The 22,350-nt window shown below is 33.8% G+C and overlaps 1 protein-coding gene across 4 annotated transcripts in view; it reads left to right on the top strand.

The window, feature by feature from the left end:
- LOC130449311 (glycogen synthase kinase-3 beta) overlaps nt 1-22,350 on the top strand; it is a 67,858-nt gene that overhangs the window by 22,958 nt on the left and 22,550 nt on the right. For 2 of the 4 annotated variants that reach the window (XM_056787046.1, XM_056787047.1), the window contains exons 2-6: nt 9,337-9,527; nt 12,260-12,343; nt 16,908-17,018; nt 17,482-17,913; nt 20,394-20,450. In XM_056787046.1, the coding sequence (XP_056643024.1) occupies nt 9,337-9,527; nt 12,260-12,343; nt 16,908-17,018; nt 17,482-17,913; nt 20,394-20,450 (875 nt within the window). The remainder of the gene's footprint in view (nt 1-9,336; nt 9,528-12,259; nt 12,344-16,907; nt 17,019-17,481; nt 17,914-20,393; nt 20,451-22,350) is intronic. The other 2 variants (XM_056787048.1, XM_056787049.1) reach the window with 1 other exon arrangement.

Genomic DNA, 22,350 nt, shown 5'->3' with positions numbered 1-22,350 from the left:
AATAATAAAAATTTATCGTATAATTATTCAAAATAATGTGCATAATAAAAATTATTATTCATTATCTATTATAAACTTAACTTTTCTTCAATAACATAAACATAATAATTCAGTATTATAAATAAATATTATTGAAATATTATAAACATTCGATCTTCTTTTATTTATAACTTTATTATTTATTGTACATTCACTTAAATGTTTACATTAACAAAATACTCGTCTAAAGAGGAAAATAGTAAATGTTCTCCTGCTGTTATTTATTGATTTATCAGATGAATCACTTGTTTCTATGTTAATGTTATCTGTGAAATATAAGGACAAAAAAAAATTAAAAAAAAAAACATTTTAACTATCTTCCTGGCAGAAATCTGTAGTCAGGATGAAAAAACGATTCAAGTTACACAACGTGCAATTTATTTAAAAATTATAAAACGTAAAATTATAAATTTTGTGTTTTTTATGGTACTTATATCAAAAACGATAATCAATTAACAAACAAAACAGGTTATAATGCGTGAAAAACTTTGTGGAGATTGTGCTAAATGTTGACTTCATAATGCTGCTGCATATTCTTATTGCTTGCTGTTTTTCTTGTTAATTTCTGCCAAAAAAAAAAAATTAAAATCATATTTTTGAAGAGATAATGAAAGACAATTCAAATGAACTATCCCAATACCCTACTTTTAATTTGGGGGTCAAGGCTATCACCTGCAGGGTGTTAAATTTAGGGATGACATTTTGACGTCGCTAAATGTAAATTTAAGTAATTGGATAATAGGGATATTCTAGAAAAATGAATCTGCAGGGGGTAGATAGTAATTCTGAAACGTTTATACCCTTAGATTGATGTCAAAATCGACATGCCTTGGCGTTTTTTAGTCTATAAAGATACGAGTTAAAGGAGGAGGGAAAAACTTGATCCATTTATTATACAAGGCGGTCGACATGTATGGAATAATTTCAGTTTTAGACATGTTATGTACTATGTGAAAAAAACATGAAACAAACATGTCGATTTTTATTCTTAAATTGACAATTTACAGAATGAAAATATTATCCCTCTCCAGCACACCCTCGAAAAATTTGAATAAGAAAGGGGGTGGTGTGGCACCTTGTTGGAAAGGGATTTAAGTCCTCTGTTCAGCAATATAAAGTTTATTTCTAATTTGGTGCATTCATAACTGAGAAATCTCATTTTTAAGATGTAACATTTTGATAATGTCTTTATCACAAAACTTTACGTGGAATGGAAATAATAATGTCGCATAATATTCAGAATGTACTTAACAATTAAATTAAATGTTCAAAATGACCACCATTCATTTCTTAACAATAACCGAACGATTATTGGAATTCTCATAGCAATTTTGTCTGGTCTATTAAAATATACTTTAGATTTTAAATAACTCCATAAGGAGTAATCGAGAGAAGTCAAATCGGGGGATCTAGCCGGCCATTCGAACGTTTCACGTCTTCCAATCCGCCTCTTGGGAAAAACCTCCATTAAATAATTTCTAACTGTACGTGCAAAATGCGGTGGAGCTCCGTTTTGTTGGTATTAATAGATCTATATATCTTATTTGGATGATTAACTTCAGGAAAGTAAGAAGGCGCTAAGAAGTTAATAAAAAAATCAAGATAAATTAACTGTGCCCTCAGAAAAATATTGTTAATGATACCAGCTCAAACCCTCACTTTTTTAGCATATTGAGTGTGAACCTCAGTTCTGTTTGTTTACCGTTCCGTTCAAAAAAACGTAGCTTCATCAGAAAAAACAATTTTGTTTGTGAACTGCAAGTCTGTATTCATTCTGTCAATCATCAAGTCACAGAATTCTTGCCTTCTATCAGATATGAGTGTGCCCTAGTCTTAAACGATCGATTTTTATTTGTCCCGTACAATTTTTAACTGTTTTTCATGTTTGATGGCTTCATAGATTTTAATATCGATTGCGTCATTTCCTATCACTTCGCGGACAATTGCTTCTTTGGCACATTGATCTAATTTAACTTTTCCTGGAATGCCGGTGTGTGATGGGACCCAAACAATTGATACATTTGCCTTTGATTGGTAGGTAAGATGTAATTTAGTTTCCATGAGTCCAACTGGGTGTTTGGGTTGTTGGATGGTCTGAATTGAGCTCATGGAGTCTATTATATTGTATTGATTTCTTCTAGCGATTATTAGTGCTTGTTATATGGTATAGAGCTCTCCAGTGTGGACGTGATTATGTGGAGATAGTTCGATTGTGTGAATTAAATTTTCTAGTACTACTGCAGCTCCTAGGCCATTAGGTGTTTTGGATGCATCCGTGTATAGAAAATGGTATTGTTTGAAGCTTACTTCCGGGATTTTCATGTTATAAAATATAAATATTTAACATAACAATCAAATTTGAAATTAAATGATGCATTTGATCAATATGAACGTGTTATTATTATTAAAAAAGTCATCTTAACAGATAACTTGTATAATGTTTATTGAAGTATTATAAAACTTCAGATAAATTCGAAATCATATATCAATTTTTCAAAAAATTCTATTGAATTTACGACTCTTACTGCTGATTCTCTGTCATCATAAAAACTATTGAATGGAATCAATTTTATTTTTATATTTTTTGTTCTTTATTTTTTTGAATCATCGTAATTAAAATTGTATTATTGATGTAGATGGCACTAAGCTTTGAAATTAATGTTATTTATATCGAAGCTTGGTAATCCATCTGCAAATATTTCACTTCCCCAGAATGACTGTAATCCAAAGTAAAACGATGTAGTATTTTAAAAATACATAATTCCATCACAAGATTTGAACTTCATACTTCATTTATGTAGTGTCTTGGACAAGTTAAACTATAGGTGCTTTGCAATTACTCCCATCGATTACTCTATTCGTGATAACTAGTGTTAGAATTATCTAAATCTACGTCAAGTTGAATATGTGGCACTCCAATTATTTTTGAATATCCCAAACGAAGAAATTTTTGAATAGCTACCAAAATTTCTCAGAATATTAAGCAAATATCATTTCGCCTTCTACCTAAAAGTGAGATTAACATGTTCCAACAATCCAGCAAATCAACTCCCAATTTTTTTCCATTGTGATCAACTTCTATCTAATCCACAAACCTAAGTATTATGCTGTGTTTGAGTGAGGAAACAAGTTGCAGTGGAAACTGGATTAACCGAAGTAATTGTCGCTATGGATTCGGATGAACGAATGTTTGAAGAAAAGCGGGTTTTGTGAAATAAAATAAGTTTAATTTGGCTTAAAATATTTGGTAATTGGCATTTGACATAAGGTACTGTTTCTCTTCATTGCTGCTACTCGTATATCACGATTTCGTTTCAGCTATAGTAAACTCACAGTATCACTCTATGTTTGTTTTTCATACCATTTGAGACCTGTTTCTAGAGCATGAAGTGCTTCATCATGAGAGTTTCTTCTGTTTCTTCTTTTTGTATTTATTTGCTGTTTATTTATCTACAATATATTTTCTACGATTCCGTTATCCGACATAATCTGAAAGCCGTGATCATTACTGTTGCCAGTGATCTACTCTTTGATAACACCATCATCACAATCCTGGCATATTTGTATCTTTAATTCATATCCTCCAAAATAAAATCATCCGTATTGCTTTCAATTTTCATTCTCCCGATTAAGTACTCTGTTCCAAGCCTTGTTTAAAGTTTTCCTTTCAATCAATTTCCACGCATCTACAATCATGTAACAACATTGCCCTAAAAAATGATCTTTGATCCATTGGTTGTAGCAAGGATGTCACATTACTAGGCAAAAATTTTACTTCAAACTTTTCATCTTCTCTGTAACCGAAAGATGGGTTGGCGCATTAACCAGTAAAAGTAGTACCTTACCTTGCTTGCCAATTTCGTTTTCTTTTTTGTTTACTTCGGGGATGAAAGCGTTGTCACACCAGTCAATGAATATTCCAGAGTTCATCCATGGTTTTTTTTAATTTTTATAAGTTAAGGGCACACTGATATTTTTTAAACATTTGGGTTTTTTTTTTGTTTTCCGATGAAGAGCAAAGGTATTTTATGGATCCCGGTAGCGTTAGCGCAGACTAATATCGTTACTCGCTTTTTGCTAGTTTAATATATTCGAGCTGAAATCTCTCGCCTAGAAACTAAAGATTTTGAAGGTAATGATGTCTAGTTTAATACGGTTTCATTAGCATTGTCAACAAAATCCAAGTCCTAGTTATTTTCATCCAATTTATTCTTAAAACCATCTTCAAAAGAGTTTGTTGCGTCTACATTAGCTGACATTTTTTCACCAGTTTGCCCAGTTGATCGATTTTGCAAAAACCAACAATACAAAGCGTCTTCTAAAAGTTCGTTTTTCGGTTTGTTCATAATTTTCCGATCTTTGCTCCCGTCTTCACTATCTAATTTGCAGATGTGCACCAAAATTGAATCGGCATTCTTCTTAATATTACTTATCGTGGATGATAATCATCAGCTAACTTACGACCGATTTATCCTAATATTTATTTTGTCTTTAAGCGATAACACCTCTCTCTTACGCTTTGACATTTTCAAATATTTAGACGCGACCTGCAACTTCAAAGCGAAGTGGGCAGCGATCCCGTGGGGCGCGAGTGGAGTAATGCCAGTTCCGACTCGTTCGACTTTTAGTACATATGTTGAACATTTTGTAACTTGGTTCAATATTACTTAATTATTTAATTGGTAGCAGTGGATAGTCTGTATTATTGAGGGCCGGATAATCGAGTTTCTACTGTATTATTTATCCTGGCTGGAATATGATTTATCTTTTTATTTGTAAAATTAATGTGAACTGATTTGGTTCATTTTTTTCTTCGTCGTAGATACGGTTGACAGCTACTTGGTATCTCATTGATTGCTTCTTCATAGATCTCTTTCCTACTGCCAGAATGATAGTCTCTTCGGCGTAAGTGACTATGGTGTTGTTTTTATAACTTTGGAATGTCGCGTGTCGCTGTAACTTTAAGATTCTGGTACACTTTTTTGTAGTAGTGTAGCATTGATTTCTTGAACCCGTTCACCAAACACATGTTCAACGCGGCAACTGTACCCGCCCATAATTATGATGATTTATAATCCTAAAAGCTGTTTATTATATCGAGCGATTTTTTGACACCCTGATACACCTCAATCGCGACAGTAGAAAAAAGTTAACATAACTAACAAACCCCAATCACAATTCCATCCCTGCACAGGAAATTTTCAAACATCCCAACTAACTTCTACTTCTCGTGGAAATCTCATTTCCTTTGATACACAAAGTAGTCAAGAAGGAAGTTAAATCTGAAATTTGCTCCAGTGAGGAGACAGCTGATTCTAAGAACCTTCTCCGGACAAATACGCGGATATCATAATATGTTATTACTCAACATATTCTCTTCTTAATTGGATACATTTATAAGAGCGAACCTGCAATGTTTCTAGACCTTTAAAAAAATGTTGCTTCTTGTTCTGCAAACCAGAACTCCACAGCTTTTTTTACCTCCTTGTTGGAAGAAAATTTACGATCTTTTAAACTTTTTTTCAGCTGAGGATAGAAATGATAGTGGGACGCAGCCAAATATGGTGAATAAGGTGGGTGTTCTAGTAATTCAAACCCTAAATCACGAATTTTTTGAGTGGCAACATGAGATTTGTGTGCAGGGGTGTTGTCCTGCAAAAACAAAACACATTTGAATAGCTTTCCGCGTCTTTTCTCTTCAATTTTTTCTCGTAGAGTGGTCAGTAATGTCGAATAGTAATCTTCAGTTATTGTTCTACCCTCATCCAAAAAATCAATCATGATTATTCCATGGCAATCCCAAAAAACTGAAGCAAGAACTTTTTTAGCAGATTTTTGGACACGAAACCTCTTAGTTCTTGGAGAACCAGAGTGTCGCCATTCCATCGATTGTTGCTTTGTTTCTGGATCATAGAAATGTACCCAAGTCTCATCCACAGTAACAATTCGGTTTAAGGAGTGTATATCTTTTTCAAATCGAGCACAGATCGAACGCGATGCTTCTACCCTTGCACGCTTTTGGTCATCAACCAAACATTTGGGGATCCATTTTGCAGCAATTTTTCTCATGTCCAAATTGACGTGAACTATATGATGAACGCGTTCGCATGAAATATCCAGTGCTTCAGATATCATCCGTTTTAGCCCAATTCGACGGTCTGATAAAATCATGTCATGAAATGCATAGATATTTTCGGGGACTGACACAAAAACTGGCCTTCCCGATCGGTCATCGTCTTCAATGGAAAATTGAAGGTTGCAGTCCATTTTTTCACGGTCGCATACGAAGGACATTGATCACCAAGGGTATTAAGCATATCTTTGTAAATCTGCTTACCTCTTAACCCTTTCAAATATGGGTACTTGATGATGGTTCGATACGCCAATTTTTCGATTTTCACAATTTCGGTGGACATCTTTTTTCTTTCAATTTATTGCGTAACTATGGTTTTCCTTTTTTTGAAGTCAACTTCTAATAAATTATTGTTCGTTGCTATGGTAACGCAATATTTTGTTTATGCTTGGAACTGGTCTAGGCTAACTAGATATCAATACATCCTCGTATATGGTGCCTGCATCGTCGGATTAGTATAATTTTCCATTTAATTAGTGTTAGCACTGAACAATTCATTGGCTCATTTATGGGTCCTTCGTATCGTCATCATCAAAGAAAATCACTTTTCTACATGGAACCCCTTCCGAAATCGAGGCTGAGCATCCCCTTCCCCGCAGAAAAAGACTTCAAATTTTAATTTCCGTATCTCCGAAGATGGTGTTTCCGCTGAACTAAATTTCGTCAATCATTTCCTCTTTCCATGTGCATTTTGTATGTGAACTTTCATATGAATCGAGAGTGCGAGACTTGCTTTTACTCGACTTCTACCATCCATTCATAGTTTGTAATCTGTCGTTTGTGCTGCATTGCCTATAGATGAATGTGAGTTTGTTGGTTCACTTTTGAGGTTTATTTGTTTTTTAATAAACATCTAAGTACTTTTGTTATTTGAAATTCTAATTTAAATTTGAGCCATTGGTGCAAGTTTTGCAAAAAATCGCTTGTTTTGAATTACAAATTTTTGTTTAATAGGTAAGTATATTTTAAAGTACATTGTACATAAACATTGCTTTGTGCTTATTCGGGGGCGAACACAACAAGGGTATATAATAGTCATTATAATTAAATTATTGAATATAAAGAATTCTTAATCAACAGGGTGTTTGAAAAAAGGTGATTCCGTCTCTATGATGGATAGAATACTGAAAATGTACATATTTTTTACGATTTTGCTACGACTACTGGCAACATTGTATTGAAATTTTATATGAAAATGTCTTAAAAGCTGATGAACTAGGTTGAAACGCGTTGGAATTTTAAAAATTCTCGACGTTTTGGCTCCCAATTTGGAGCCATTATTAAGGGTAGGGATATGGTGGGTGTACGTTCATTGATAAGAATTGATTCTATTCCGTGACCTCAATCTACCTACTCCTTGGAATTTTACCGAGAAAATGAAAAGCTGAAACAAAAAAATATTCAATTATAACGATTCAAAAATTATTGAACCGGAATCTGATACACGAAAAAGAGAATTTTTTAGAAATGGCTCACGTTCATAAGAACGAAAAAGCGATTCTTATTTTTATATTCATAATGTAGGTGATCTATTGATTAATATTAATGTGCAAAATTGTCAGTGTCAATTTTCATCTGTCTTTAAAAGAAACTAATTCGAAATCAGAAGAGACCTAAAATGAAAAGTGCTCAACAGGATGCATTTATTAATCTGTCGTTCTAGATTAAATTCTAAAATCTCCTCTTGGGAATTACTTTGTTGCTTTTACTTCCTTTGTTATTTCTATTTGAATTAAGTACAAATCCTTCTACGTGATTGTTATTTAAGTTTCTGGCCAAACAGTGGATATATAAAACTAGTTTTATGATTTTTCTAAACATTCTTTATCATCGAAGTAATTTTTCCACTTCTGATTGAGGCAGATCCATGCGTTATAAAGGTAAAAACAGCTTCTTCAGATGTTAAAAATCGTTGACTAATCAATTTATTTTTGATGTGCAGTAATAAATGTTGTGGATACCAAATCAAGGATGTGTGTGAATTACTCATGATCTCGATCTTCTAACTGATTGAAAATTGAATTATTTGAATAGCGGTCATGTTGAACAATGATTTCCTAATTTCTCCAATGACTGCTCATGTGCTCCGAACCATTTAGAATTGGCTGACTCAAGTTGACCAGTATTATCAAAGAAACAAGCTTTTAGCTTGTTTGTAAGTTGCTTTGTTAACCAAGAAATTGTATGAACTGTTGGTAATATTTATACTAAGTACACCAGCAGTTAAACTGTCTGACTTTTGAGTGTACCTTCAGTCTCTGAAGACGATAACGATAATGGTGTTGATGTAGTGATAGTATAAACTGTGTTCACTATAATGACGCTTACTTATTTATGTAACGTAACTATCAAATAATGAAAGGTATCAATATTATTTAACTGTAGTCTCCTTTTAGTTTAATATAATCGTCTCAACGATGCTCCCAGTCATTTAACTAGGCTTCCGTGGCGATGATGACCTTATTCGAGTCGAATATGTTCCCGGTGAGTGACTTTCTAATGTTAGAAATCAAAAATAAGTCGCACTTGGTCAAAGCTGAGGAAGACATTGGAGAGACGGGGCAGTAGTCCAATTTGGAAAACACCTCATTTTACGCCAAGTGGGGCTATTTTTTCTTTAATTGGGCGTCGAAACGGCCCAATAATACGGAATAGAACATAGTCGTTTTGAATTGTTAATCTTCTGTCACTAAACGACGTAAAAAGTCCTTCTATTACGCTTGATCGGCGTCATGCACTGATCTGAAATGGTCCCACGGCACTTTCTGTTGCACAAAATTTCATGCACACGATCTTTGTGAAAGGCCCACTGCCTCAGATGCCTCGCGGATCTTCTAAAGGGGGTCTGCCAATACGAGATCGTGGATTTTTGTTACGTTAGTCTCCATGGTAGCCATTTTCGGGGTTCTTGGACGTGGCTAATCTCATTAAACCACGTTCGTCATATAAGGAGACAAGTCATCAAACACAGCATGTAAACTCTCTTTGATTTCGTTGCGCGATTATTGTAGACTCATGATATTATGAATTAAAAGAACTAAACGAAGCGGATATATTATAATGAAATTGATAAGGGGTGGGTACATTATATGAAAAACCCTTGTACGTGAGTTTTCGCATCTGCTGCATCCATAAAATTCATTTATGTTTTTTTTTGTAATTAGGTAAAGACGGAAGCAAAGTGACGACTGTTGTAGCTACTCCCGGCCAAGGGCCAGACAGACCACAGGAGGTATCCTACACTGACACCAAAGTAATTGGAAACGGCAGCTTTGGGGTCGTCTATCAAGCTAAATTATGTGAAACATCGGAGTTAGTAGCAATTAAAAAAGTACTGCAAGATAAACGGTTTAAGGTGAGTAAAATGCTGATCATATGAATACGAGGCGAGATAAAAAATACACCGCGAATATTTGTGTCTCATTTTCTCCCATGTATACCACGTATTAAGCAAATAGTTACAAGTTTGGACCCGTCAATCTGCTACTATAGTCGCTTTACGGAGATCGTGTTTGCAGTCTCTGTCGTGAAACATGAATATTGAAGTTTTGTTTCAAAACGGTGAAATAAGCTCTACGGTTGACTTGAAGATAAAAGTACGTTATTGGAATATTTGCGCAACGATGTGCGAAGATCGAGACCTAAAATAACGACTTTTTCATCATAAAAATACACCGTAACTTTTAATTCGCTTTGTTTTTGATTGCCAAACGTCCTGTATATTTACATCTGCTCTTCTCGCTATATTTAGCTATATAGCTGAAAAATTTGAAATATTTAATGTGAATAACGATAAAAACAAAGAAGAGAATATATGACTTTGTATCCAAATCGTCCCTACCAGAGTCAAAGTACATTTTTAAATATTTACAATCCTTTGAGTGTACTTAAAAGTGAAAGAGAAAGAAGCGGAACGTCTTATGGAATGAAATTCAAGAAATCGATATGTTGTTTTATTTTTAATATTACTATAATTGAATATTGATATTGGATGTTATTTCATTTGATTAGTCCTGTACAATTTCATCAAAAAAATGCTTTAGTCAATCCGAGAAATGGGTCAAATGAAGCATTACATGAACTTGTAATAAGTTGTTCCGTGATTTAAAGAAATAGAATAGAACCGGTATGAACTATGGCTGCGTGTTTAGGTTCGGGTCAATATACATAAATTTATGATTATAGGCGTCTTTTGAAGTACAGCTATTGAATTTTCTCGGCATTCCTTTCCACCAAGAGCTTTTTTTAAGAGATTGTCAAATTATGTGGTATCTAACGCTAACAAATCAGTCAAATGTTCATGAAATATTGAATGTATGCGAGTGGAACTAATACCTTAGTATGCCTCAATCTCACGGTATGTCACATGACGATCTTGCAATATTAGTTTACAGCAATTTACAGAAGCGAGTTGATCGGCACACTGCCGTTGGTTTAATCCACGTCGAAAGTCATAGAAAATCATCGCACGAAACAAACTTTATGATGGCGATGTCAATTATGACATATTCAGTGTTACCATAACTCAAAACTTATGAAGCAATCCTCGTAAGTTACCAAGTCTTTGAAACTTCTAGGTAGGTCTGTTGGCTTAAACACTTCAAACATCTTGCTTCGATTTTTGTGTTTATCAATTCTGGCACTAGCATATTACTATCAGCACTATTTCTAATATATAACTTTCACTATAATGATATTATGACCTCGGTTTTTGCAGATGAAATTTGAAAATCTCGTTGAATTAGTAGGTTTACGACGTAACATGAAGCACTATTAATCAATAACTTAGTGTTATTCCTCACCAGACCAGACCAGACCACCTCTTTTTATGAGGATGGTCCTTGTCCTGACCTAGAGATAACTGAAGTTGCTTCAAAAATACCACTGTATGAGAAAGTACACAATCTATACTGCATATGTTTGGCAGCCATCAATAGTGAACGTTTTCAGTGAATTTGTAAACATGGAAATAATTGATCATAGCTACGTGATACAATACATTTATTTGAAAGGCTTTAGCTCAACCCATATAAAAACTGAACTAGATTCTACACTGGGTGTGACTGTTCCTTCGTTAACAACAGTAAAATATTGGGTAGCATAAACGAAGCCGTACGACCTCCGAAGACCAGCATCGATGAGGTGACGACTCCAGAAATGTTTAAATATTGAAATAAATCCACAAAGCGGTACTGGATGATCGTCGACTGAAAGTGCGCGAGCTAGACATGAAAGTGATGTACGATATCGCATATCAACTAAAAATTTGGACATGTGAAAGCTGTGCCCAAGATGGGTGCCGCATTTACGCACCATGGAACAATAATAGCGTCGTGAAGTTGTTTACATGAAGTGTTTGGCAATTTTTCAGAGAAATAAAGCCGAATTTTTGCACCTTTCATCACTTCACACCCGAAACAAAAGAACAATCAAAACAATGGACTAAAAAGGGAGAACCGGCTACAAAGAAGACAAATACCGCTTCATCTGCAGGCAAAGTCATGTCGTCGGTTTTTTGGGATGCGCGTGGGATAATTTTCATAGACTTAGTTAATGAATAAAAGCTTAAATTGCTTACTCATGCACCCTATTCGTCAGATTTAGCCCACTCGGATTATTTTATGTTTCCAGACTTGAAAAAATGACTCGGTGGTCAAAGATTTTCTAACAATGAAGGGATAACATCAGCAGTTACTGGCTATTTTGAGGAGCTTGTTATAAAAAGGGTATCGAACTTTTGTACATCGCTTTTAAACGTGTATGGAGCTAAAAGGAGATTATGTTGAAAACTAAATATATTTTTACAAAATTTTTATACTTTCTTTGTTGGGCCAGGTACTTCTGGGACCATCCTCGTATTTATGTATTATCACTAATAACCCATGTTAAATTTTCGTGTTACAAAATATCCTTATTTGTATTATGTATGTAGATTACTTCTCGAATGAGAGAAATAGCTCAAACTATCCAGAAAATCGTTCTACTAAGTACACAGACAAGATATGTTCTGTATTTATAAGTTTAGTGATAAAAATATTGTTGTAATGTTGAAGATTTATTTTAAAATAATTCTTTGATTTGTTCCAGAACCGAGAATTACAAATTATGCGGAAGTTAGAACATTGTAATATAGTTAAACTCAAATATTTCTTTTACTCTAGTGGAGATAAGGTGAGTTGATCTATTTCTTATACATGTACTCGTACTTTATTTTACTCTAGCGAATAAATGTTCTTCATTTTAGATCTACTTGTATGAATAATGTATTTTTGAATAGATTGTATTACCTGATATTAATAATTCAAATTCACATTAAAAATTTCTCACATAAAAGTATGAACTTTACTCAAATTTATTAAATGTATGTTTTTTGTTATATTATGGTGTGTGGATGCAGTTTTATTTTTTATCGTATTAATGACTTTGTGATATGTATTGGTAGCAAAATTAAAATTTAAAATCTATATAACAGAAAAACTACAGAACATATGCATTTCTAATTTTAATCAATATAAAGTAGACAAATGCGGGTTCTATTTTTCAAAAATCACATCGTCCAAATGTTGGCCGTTACGTCGGACACGTTCTTGGAACCATGCTTCGGTATTTCTTTCCACTCGCTGGAGAAGTGCCGCCGAAATGTCATTGACTTCGCGAACGATATTTTTTCTCAATTCAGATATTGTTGCTGAGCATGTTTCGTATACTTTACTTTTGAGATACCCTCACAGAAACAACTCCATGAGGGTAAAATGCGGAGAACTGGGTGGCCAAGGGATGTCACCGAAACGGCTTATCAATTTGCTAGGGAAGAAATCACGAAGCAGCGCCATGGTCTGCCTAGCAGTGTATGGCGTGGCGCTATATTACTGAAACCATGTCTGTGAAGTGAAGGCAGGATGTTCTCTTTATATTGGAAATAAATAATCGTTAAGCATTCGCCTATAAAGCAACACCGTGTACGGAAATTGCTTGCCCTTGAAGATTTTCGAAAAAATAGGGTCTAATTATTATTCCCCTGCTTGACAACGCACACCAAACCGTCACTTTGGGTCCGTGAAGTGGCTGTTGATGTTTTAAGCGGAGGTTTTGTCTTTTAGGGAATCAATAACGACAATTTTGCTTGTTTACACTTCCATTCAAATGAAAATGGGCTTCATGTCTCCAGAAGATAGTGTTCACTGAGCGAAATCACTCCAACATCGTCTCACAGAAATTTTTACGCATATTGTGATCATTAGGCCTTAAGCGCTTGCACAATTCAATTTTAAATGGATGAAATTTAAGATCCTTCTTTAATATTTGGTGCACTATAATTTTTGGAAGCCCCACGGCGGCCGCTCTCTTGCGAACACAATGACACGGATGATCGCACAAACTCACCGCGACGAGATCAATGTTCGCATTCGTTCTCGACGATCTGCTGGAACCCGGTCGTGGGTTGTTTTCTGCTGAACTTGTTGTTCGGAACCCTCGCATTCATGATCGAATCTTCACTTGATGCGTCAAGTAACCGTCGAATATTGTAACGCGAACAAAATATTCGACGAGTAATTGCACACGAATCATCGGCTTTGAAATACGCACGTTGTTCACCCGTCCACTGCGACATCGCGACTAAATAATTCGCATGAATGACGATGCCAACGCCGACCCCTCCCCGCGTCCTCCGCCTAATGGTTACGAAAAAATTCGAAATTCAAACACTAATTATTATTATTATGACTGTTTTGTTGTCAATTTCTTACTATTGCTTTTACTTGATAAATAGATCCTTTAAAAATCCAAAAATAGTAATTTTATGTCATTTCAATAAAAAAATAAATAAATGAAGATAAATTTCAAAATTCCCTGCACTATAACCCCCCTAAATTCCAGTAACCATTAAAAAATTATACTCAGTGTAAATTAACAGAACCGCATGTTCTATTTTTCTTCGACATCTTCCAGTTACTGAATAATAAAGTATTCGATTGATTATTTCAAGATGATGCCTATGCTTCTAATCAATGTGTGGACGTCTTCCTCTCAGGTGCCTGTAGTTTTATTTATAAATGTGTAATGGTAAATAAAAGTTCCAGTAATAGCCACATATCAATATCACGTCAATTCCACGTTAACAGCTATCAACTTTACTCTGATGAATATCCACTTTTCTTTGTATTTGATTCATTTCAATATTTTCAGAGTTTCTACTATTTTACAATATTTACTGGTATTCATATTTATCTATTGCTGATCTTATTTAAAATATAATTGTTACTAGGCTACTCCTATCCTTGCTTCTTAAAATCAAGTGATTCTTAAATAGTTCTTGCATGTTTCAGCTATTGTCCATTATTAAATATTTTTGAATTGTTAAGCATTTTCCTGACTCATAAACCCTAATCACATACTCCTATTTAGTCTACCCTAGCTGCTCTTAATTATTTTTGACACTTCATTGGTACATTACTAATCATGGTAACATTAAATTTTTTCCTGGAAGAGATTTTATGGACACTCATTTTTCCATTGCTTGGTAATATAATGCCTCACGGTCCGTTATTGTTTCTTCCTGTCCTTATCCTACTTAATTCTATATTATTATTTCAAGTTAATTAGCTATATAGTCCAACACATTCAGTTAAAGATGGTTTTTGGCTCGCTTACTTACAGGTTCATACTCACAAATCATCTACATTGAATAATAAAGTTTCGTTAATAATTTCTTAATCTTAAAAAAAATATTTTTGTTAATGGAGCGAAATTTATTTTATATTTTGCCCCAGTTCATACCACTATATCAGTACATGTTGTAAAGTTTGAAACACATGTGCTAAAAGTTTCATTTTTTAAAAGTAGCACAAAATGGAGTGGAATTTTGGATTCAAGAGATATAAATTTGCCAATTTTTGACCTTTGTTTCAATTAAAATGAAGTTTTAAAAATATTGCACTATTAAGCTTAAGAAACATATTCCCAATTTTTAAAAAAGTGAACATAAAACTTGAAACGTATATGCAATACCAAAATTCTAAATGAAAATAAAGTATTAATTTATTCTTTAGTGATTTGTGAGTATATTTTCAAAGCTGTAATTGATAAGTTACAAATTTTGAAATTTTAGTGCTACATTTTAGGTTTATATAGATTTTATTATATTCATAATTTCCTTTTTTCATTATAATTAAATTAATTTTTGTACGTCTAAATCTTTCATGTATTCCTTTATATCTTCATGTATAATTTCTCTTTTCACACTATTTCACTAAATGACTTTAATTCTATTAAACAATAACTTAGTGTTACTCCTCTCTTGACTCGACAGGAGTGTGATCTAGATTTAAATTTTTTTTCAAACCACCCTCTCTTAACGAGGATAGTCCCAGAAGTACCTGGCCTGAAGTTTGAAGACGCCACGTTGTTTAATATTTGTTTGGCAGCCATCAATAGTGAACGTTTTCAGTGAATTTGTAAACATGGAAAACATTGGTCATCATTATGTGATACAACACATTTATTTGAAAGGCCTTATTCCAACCAATATAAAAGCTGAACTGGATTCTATTCTGGGTGAGATTGCTCCTTGGTTAGCAACAGTAAAAAATTAAGTAGCAGTTTAAATAAGGCTGTACGATCTGCGAAGACCAGCATCTCAGTGGTCAACCAAATGAGGTGACAACTGCAGAAATGTTGAAGAAAATCCACCAGAAGCGGTACTGGATGATTGGGGAATTGAAGTGCGCGACCTAGCAGACATAGTACGCATTTCAAAAAGTGCAGTACATGTTAACTAAAATTTGGAATATGAGAAAGCTGTGCGCAAGATAGGTGCCGCGTTTGCTCACAATGGAACGAAAACGGCGTCTTGAAATTGTTTCCATCGAGTGGTTGGCAATGTTTCACAGAAATATAGCCTTATTTTTGCGCCGTTTTATAACCATGGATGAAACGTGGGTCCAAAACTTCACATCCGAAACAAAATAACAATCAAAACAATGGAAAAGGAAGAACCGGCTCTAAAGAAGAGAAAGACCCTTCCATCTACAGGTCATGGCGTGGGTTTTTTGGAATGCGGATGGGAGACAATTTTTATTGACTATTTTGAAAATGGAAAAACTATCAACAACGACTATTATGCGAACTTATCGCAGCATTTGAGCGAAGAAAACAGGGAAAAAGGCACCAGCTCACACATCCGTTATTGCAATGGTCGAAATTAATTAATTTAAGTTTCAATTGCTGCCCCATGCACCCTATTCGCCAGATTTAGCCCTATCGTATTTTTTTGTGTTTCCAGACTTGAAAAAATGGCTCAGTGGTCAAAGATTTTCCAACAATGAAGATGTGTTGTCCACAGTTAATGACTAGTTTGAGGAGCTTGACGATTCTTATTATAAAAAGAGTATCGAACTTATTGAACATCGCTAAAAGGAGATTACGTTGAAAATAATATATTTTTGTCCAAATTTTTTTTTGTTGGGCCAGGTACTTCTCTAATCTCTAAATAGTACCAGTTGTGTAAGTTTATTCTTAAAACAAGCAATTATGATAAGTAGTTCCTCAAATCACATTTGTTGTGAGAAAACAAATCTAGATACGAAGCATTCAGGTTCAAGAACATCTATATTCTTTCGGGATTCCTCTATTATTTACATTCATTTCACTAGTAAACAACTTCCTTGTAACATTATTTGTAGTTGCCATACTGTATTAATGATTATAAATAAATCAACATTATGTAATGTTTTAGAAAGATGAGGTGTACCTGAATTTGGTTTTGGAATACATCCCTGAAACAGTTTATAAAGTGGCACGTCACTACAGCAAATCGAAACAAACCATACCTATTAGCTTTATCAAGGTAAGAATACATTAATTTTTGTTTCAAATGACTTTTTCCAAAATTTTTCTAAATCTCTCAAAAGTGGTTCCAAGCGGAAACAACTTATTTTCAAAAAATAGATTTTTTGTAAAAAAAATTCACTGGGGCTAACAATGATGGATCTCATATTTTATGATTTACAATGTTCAAAATATTAATAAATACCTATATAAGGTATCAATAATAGCTTTATAGTTTTTTCTAATGAAAAATTAAATTCATTTTTCGCACTAGTGCGTAAAGAAAATTATCATTGAACTTCTGTATTTTGATAAAATTTTCTCTAGTAGAAAAAATATTGTATACAATTTGTGTGTAAAGGCATTTTTTCGACAATATTCAGATTCGTCGAAGAAAGGCTACTTTAAATACTTGTTACATAAAACTTTTATTTTATTAAACTTATTTTGTGATTGTCATTGATAATTTTTTTTTGTTTCAGTTGTACATGTACCAGTTGTTTCGTTCATTAGCCTACATTCACTCATTAGGTATATGTCATAGGGACATCAAACCACAAAATTTGTTGTTAGATCCAGAAACTGGAGTATTAAAATTATGTGATTTCGGCAGTGCAAAGCATCTTGTGAAAGGCGAACCAAACGTTTCCTACATATGCAGTCGGTACTACAGAGCACCTGAATTAATATTTGGTGCTATTGATTATACGACAAAAATTGATGTATGGAGTGCGGGATGCGTTTTAGCAGAACTCCTCTTAGGTCAGCCTATATTTCCCGGAGACTCCGGCGTTGATCAATTGGTTGAGATTATCAAAGTGTTGGGAACACCGACTAAAGAGCAGATCAAAGAAATGAATCCAAATTACACGGAATTCAAGTTTCCCCAAATCAAATCACATCCATGGCAACAGGTATTTATTTTTTAAAGTAACTTATATTTTCTGTTGACGTTGAACAATTGATAGTTAACTGTCTTGAATGGTGTAGTGTCTACATTATGGTGTAGAATGAGTGGTATTTTGGGTACTGACTAATGAACCCTCGGTTAAGGCCCAATTAAACAACTCTAGCGTTATGACAATGGTCAATTTTAAGGCCTATAATTTTCTGTTGCCCGCTCTCTACTGCACTTTTAATCAATTAATTTAATGTTTATTTAAACAGTTTAAATAATTTATTTAATAAACATAAAAGTACGCTACACCCACTTGGTTATTCATTATGCTTATTATTATTAATAGCATGCATAATAACTACTCCATAGCTACCATTTTGAAAATAGTTCAATTTTTTAGAATGTCAACAAAAAATAACATAATAATGAGCTAAGTCTACATTTATATCAGAAACCACCGGTTATATTCGTATGAAAACTAACCGAATACACTGTTTATACCACCATTACACTTACATTCACAATAGCACTGACTGATCCGCGTTTCGCTAACCAAGTTATCATCTTCGGAGGCTGAAGGTGAACTAAAACCTAATGACTTGACTTACCTGCTTTATATTAAATTTTCCCACCAATAAATTTTCTACCGCGAAAATTAATTCCAGCAGGAAAACGTCCTTAGCGGGAATTTTCACATTTATTTCTTGACTAGTAAACTATGGGTAAGGACTGTAAGGAACTGGCCCTTTATCCCAATTTAAGCTACTCTTACATCTAGCAATTTCAATGCTTCCAAATGCATCCAACAATTTATTATTGGATACATTTTTTACTTTACATTAGGTGAAAAATGTAATTGCGTCATATGTCTAGTCCATTGCTTTCAAAACTGCTTGATCAATTCAAGTTTGATTTGCAATGGTGACAAGTTAATATATTTCTTCGGATCGAAGATGACATTTTTATGACCAGGGGTAAAATTTTGTCGAAGAGGCCAGTTCCGTACGGTGTAATGTTTGTTTCGAACGATCGTCCCAGAAGTACCTGGCCTGACCTGGAATTGGCGGTAGTTGCTTTGAAAATATCAATTTATTAGATCTATAAAGCATGTGTTTGAAGACGTTTGAATACATTTAATTGAAAGGCTTTAGCACAACCCATATAAAAGCTGAACTAGAATCTACACTGGGTGTGACTGCTCCTTCGTTATCAACAGTAAAATATCAGTAGCAGAGTTTAAACGAAGCCTTACGACCTGTAAAGACCAGCATCGCAGTGGTCGACCAAATGAGGTGACGACTCCAGATATGCTGAAGAAAATACACAAAGCGGTACTAGATGATCGTCGACTTAAAGTGGTATACAGTAGGCGTTTCAAATAGTGGTATACATCGCATATTATATGAAAATTTCGACATAACAAAGCTACGCGCAAGATCGGTACTGCTTTTACTCATAACGGAATGAAAAAAGCGTCGTGAAATTGTTTACATCTAGTGTTTGATGATGTTTCACAGAAATAAAGCTGATTTTTTGCGCCGTTTCATAACCAAGGACGAAACATTGGTCTATCACTTCACACCCGAAACAAACCAATGGACTGAAAAGGGAGAACCGGCTGCAAAGAAGTGAAAGACCGTTCCATCTGCAGGCAAAGTTTGTTAGGAAGCGCGTGGGATAATTTTGGGAGCTTGACGATTCTTATTTTAAAAAGATTATCGAATTTATCGAACATCGTTGGGCCAGGTTCTCCTGGGACCAACCTAGTATAACGAGAAGTGTAATGCAAGTTTAAGCTTGTCGTAAATTTCTCTGCGAACCTGTGCGCATGTGGTATTGATAGCGTCATCGTCTTGCATTGAATACACCTAACCTAACTTAACTGTTGCTCTATATTTTTATTTCTATTTTTTTTATTGTAGTTTCTATATATACTTTTATTTAGTAATAATGTTGCCATTTTGCTACTAATTTTATTACCTACTTTCGGATGTTAAATGACTAGAAGTTGTAGTAAAAAATATGTGAGAAATAAGTAGGCGATGTCCCTCACTTAGTAAGGAAAAACTGAGGTTATATTTGGATTCAGGTGGTCATTTTACATGGGAATCGTCAAGAATGGTATCAGGGCTGATTTTCATGCAACCCGTAAAATTATAAATCGCATCAAACCTTGTGACATCACATTGTTAACTTCTCATTACTCATAGCTTTCAGTTTATTCAAGTACAATGAAGCTAAATAATGGAAAGCGTAATGGATTCTAACATTTCATTATAATTTAAACATTTAAAAATTTAAGGGATATTAATGGATGAGTTTTCAAATACATTGATAATTACCTATATAAAGCTGTTTAATTGAGATTGGCACCCCACATTCATTATTTAAATAAAAACTGAAAAATAAGATATGTCAATGTATTAGTTTAGTAAACAGAATTAATTTGTAAAAAAATCAATACAAGCATTAACGACAAAAATCTGTTTTTTGCAGTTTATGTTAACAAGAATGTCGATGCCGTTTGACAGCACAAATCATCAAAAAATACGTGTAAGTCCAAGTGTGGACTAAGATCATTTTACTAATCTTAATTGCATTAAGCTTTTTAAACATGAATCCTTAATTCTAATAAAAGCACATCAAATAATTTCCATACCACCATTAGCGAATACAGTAAGATTTGAATTTATAATAATATCAATTTTTTTAAAACTTTTACTAAATCTCTTTGTAGCTCTTTTGATTAAAGAAGGAAAAAAAACTGAAACATTTGGTTAAGATACTTTTGGAAGTTTTGGTTTTGAATTTTTTTAAGAAGAAAAAAATATCTCGAAAAAATTGAAAAGGTCTCAAAAAAATATATTTACCTAAAATTTATTACATATTTAAGAATATTTAGTGAGAATATTTAAAAAAATTTCAAATCACGTTGTTATATTAACATTAAAAAAACATATTCTTATTTGAAAAAATTCGGGACTAAGTAGATAACGTGAAGATATTACGGTGACATGAAAAAAAAAAAATTACGTATGCGAAATCTATCAGCCTGATGGCTCCCACGTTAGCTCACTTTTATCCAAAAGCGAATTCTAATGAACATATTCCATGCCTTATTGACGTGGTTTAAACAAAATACGTCTGATTCATAGCTGTAGATGAAACCCAGATCCACCACTAAATTCCTTGACAAAAAAACAGTCAAAGTAATCGATTACAAAGGGCGATTCTGTTTCAAAGCATGCCAAGACGGTTTTATCGGCTGGAAATATGATGGCGACCGTATTCTGGGATAGATATAGGATTCTGTTCAAGGGCTGTCTTCAAAACGGTTAAACAATAACAGAAGAGTATGACGCATCATCCTTTTATAAGGTAAAGGGAGTATTTCCGTAATTACCAGCTCTGGTACCCATCCACTTTTTCCCGTTTCTTAAAGACTCACTTTATACGTAAACGCCTTTTTTGATAAAAAAAGACTACAGCTATTATTTGAAGGGTTAAAAAAGTTAGGTTAGGGAGCATCATCGCTGGACTTGAAAAGAGTAAAAAATCAAAATGATTATGAGAAAAATCTCTTGTTTCTTTGTTAGGTCGGAAACTTCACAGACATCTTTGGTATAAGTGTATGCTGAAATTAACTTGTATCAAAAAGTAGAGACTTGCACTTTGGATGGTTGAATCCTCATTATATCAAACCAAAGTTGCTAGAACGATCAATACGAATCGAATCATCTTTTGTTACCGTTATTTTAACACGTATTAAAATACAATCAACGCCAATTTTTCGGAGAATATTCTGTCCATCTTTTCTGTCTTTCATGTCATACTGTTACAGAATATCAAGATATTTTCCTTGGCAAAAAGTCATTAATATATTTATTAGTTTAAAAATTTGGCACAAGTATGATAAGCCACCCCACAATAATCATCATGAAACTCTATACATAGACTATTGATATTACAACAAATTGATTTATCATAACTATTTTAAGCGGAATTTAGTTCCGGAGTTACCGGAAGTGACCATTTAATTGGACTCAAATCTATAACTTTTATATTTGAAAATCTTTTTATATTTCTTCTATTAATGTCTATTTTTGGTTCTGATTTACGACATTCTCGTCGCCATGTATATTCTATGATTCTGTCGTCCCAATCTTCTGAAGGTACATGCGTAACGCGAAAGAATGCTCTCAGAGGTCTTCAGCTGGCCTCAATTCTTTGGGTATGAACCTCGTTATCTGAAACAAATCTTTCTTTATGATTGACCCACTCATGAGTGTAGCCTTCATTGCTGAGGCATCGATAGGCTAGACAGCCGTCTGTATGAATTATGATTTCTGAAGCGACATGCTTTTTTTGGTTAAAATGATGCATTTGCATTCTTTTTTCACAGAAACTCTTCTGCACGTGCGTAAATCATCATGACTTTTCAACACAGACATAA

This window comes from Diorhabda sublineata, chromosome 10 (genome assembly GCF_026230105.1).
Source record: "Diorhabda sublineata isolate icDioSubl1.1 chromosome 10, icDioSubl1.1, whole genome shotgun sequence".
Classification (NCBI taxonomy): Eukaryota; Metazoa; Arthropoda; class Insecta; order Coleoptera; family Chrysomelidae; genus Diorhabda; species Diorhabda sublineata.
Note: the sequence above shows the minus strand (reverse complement) of the source record. Positions and strands in the feature narration are given on the sequence as shown.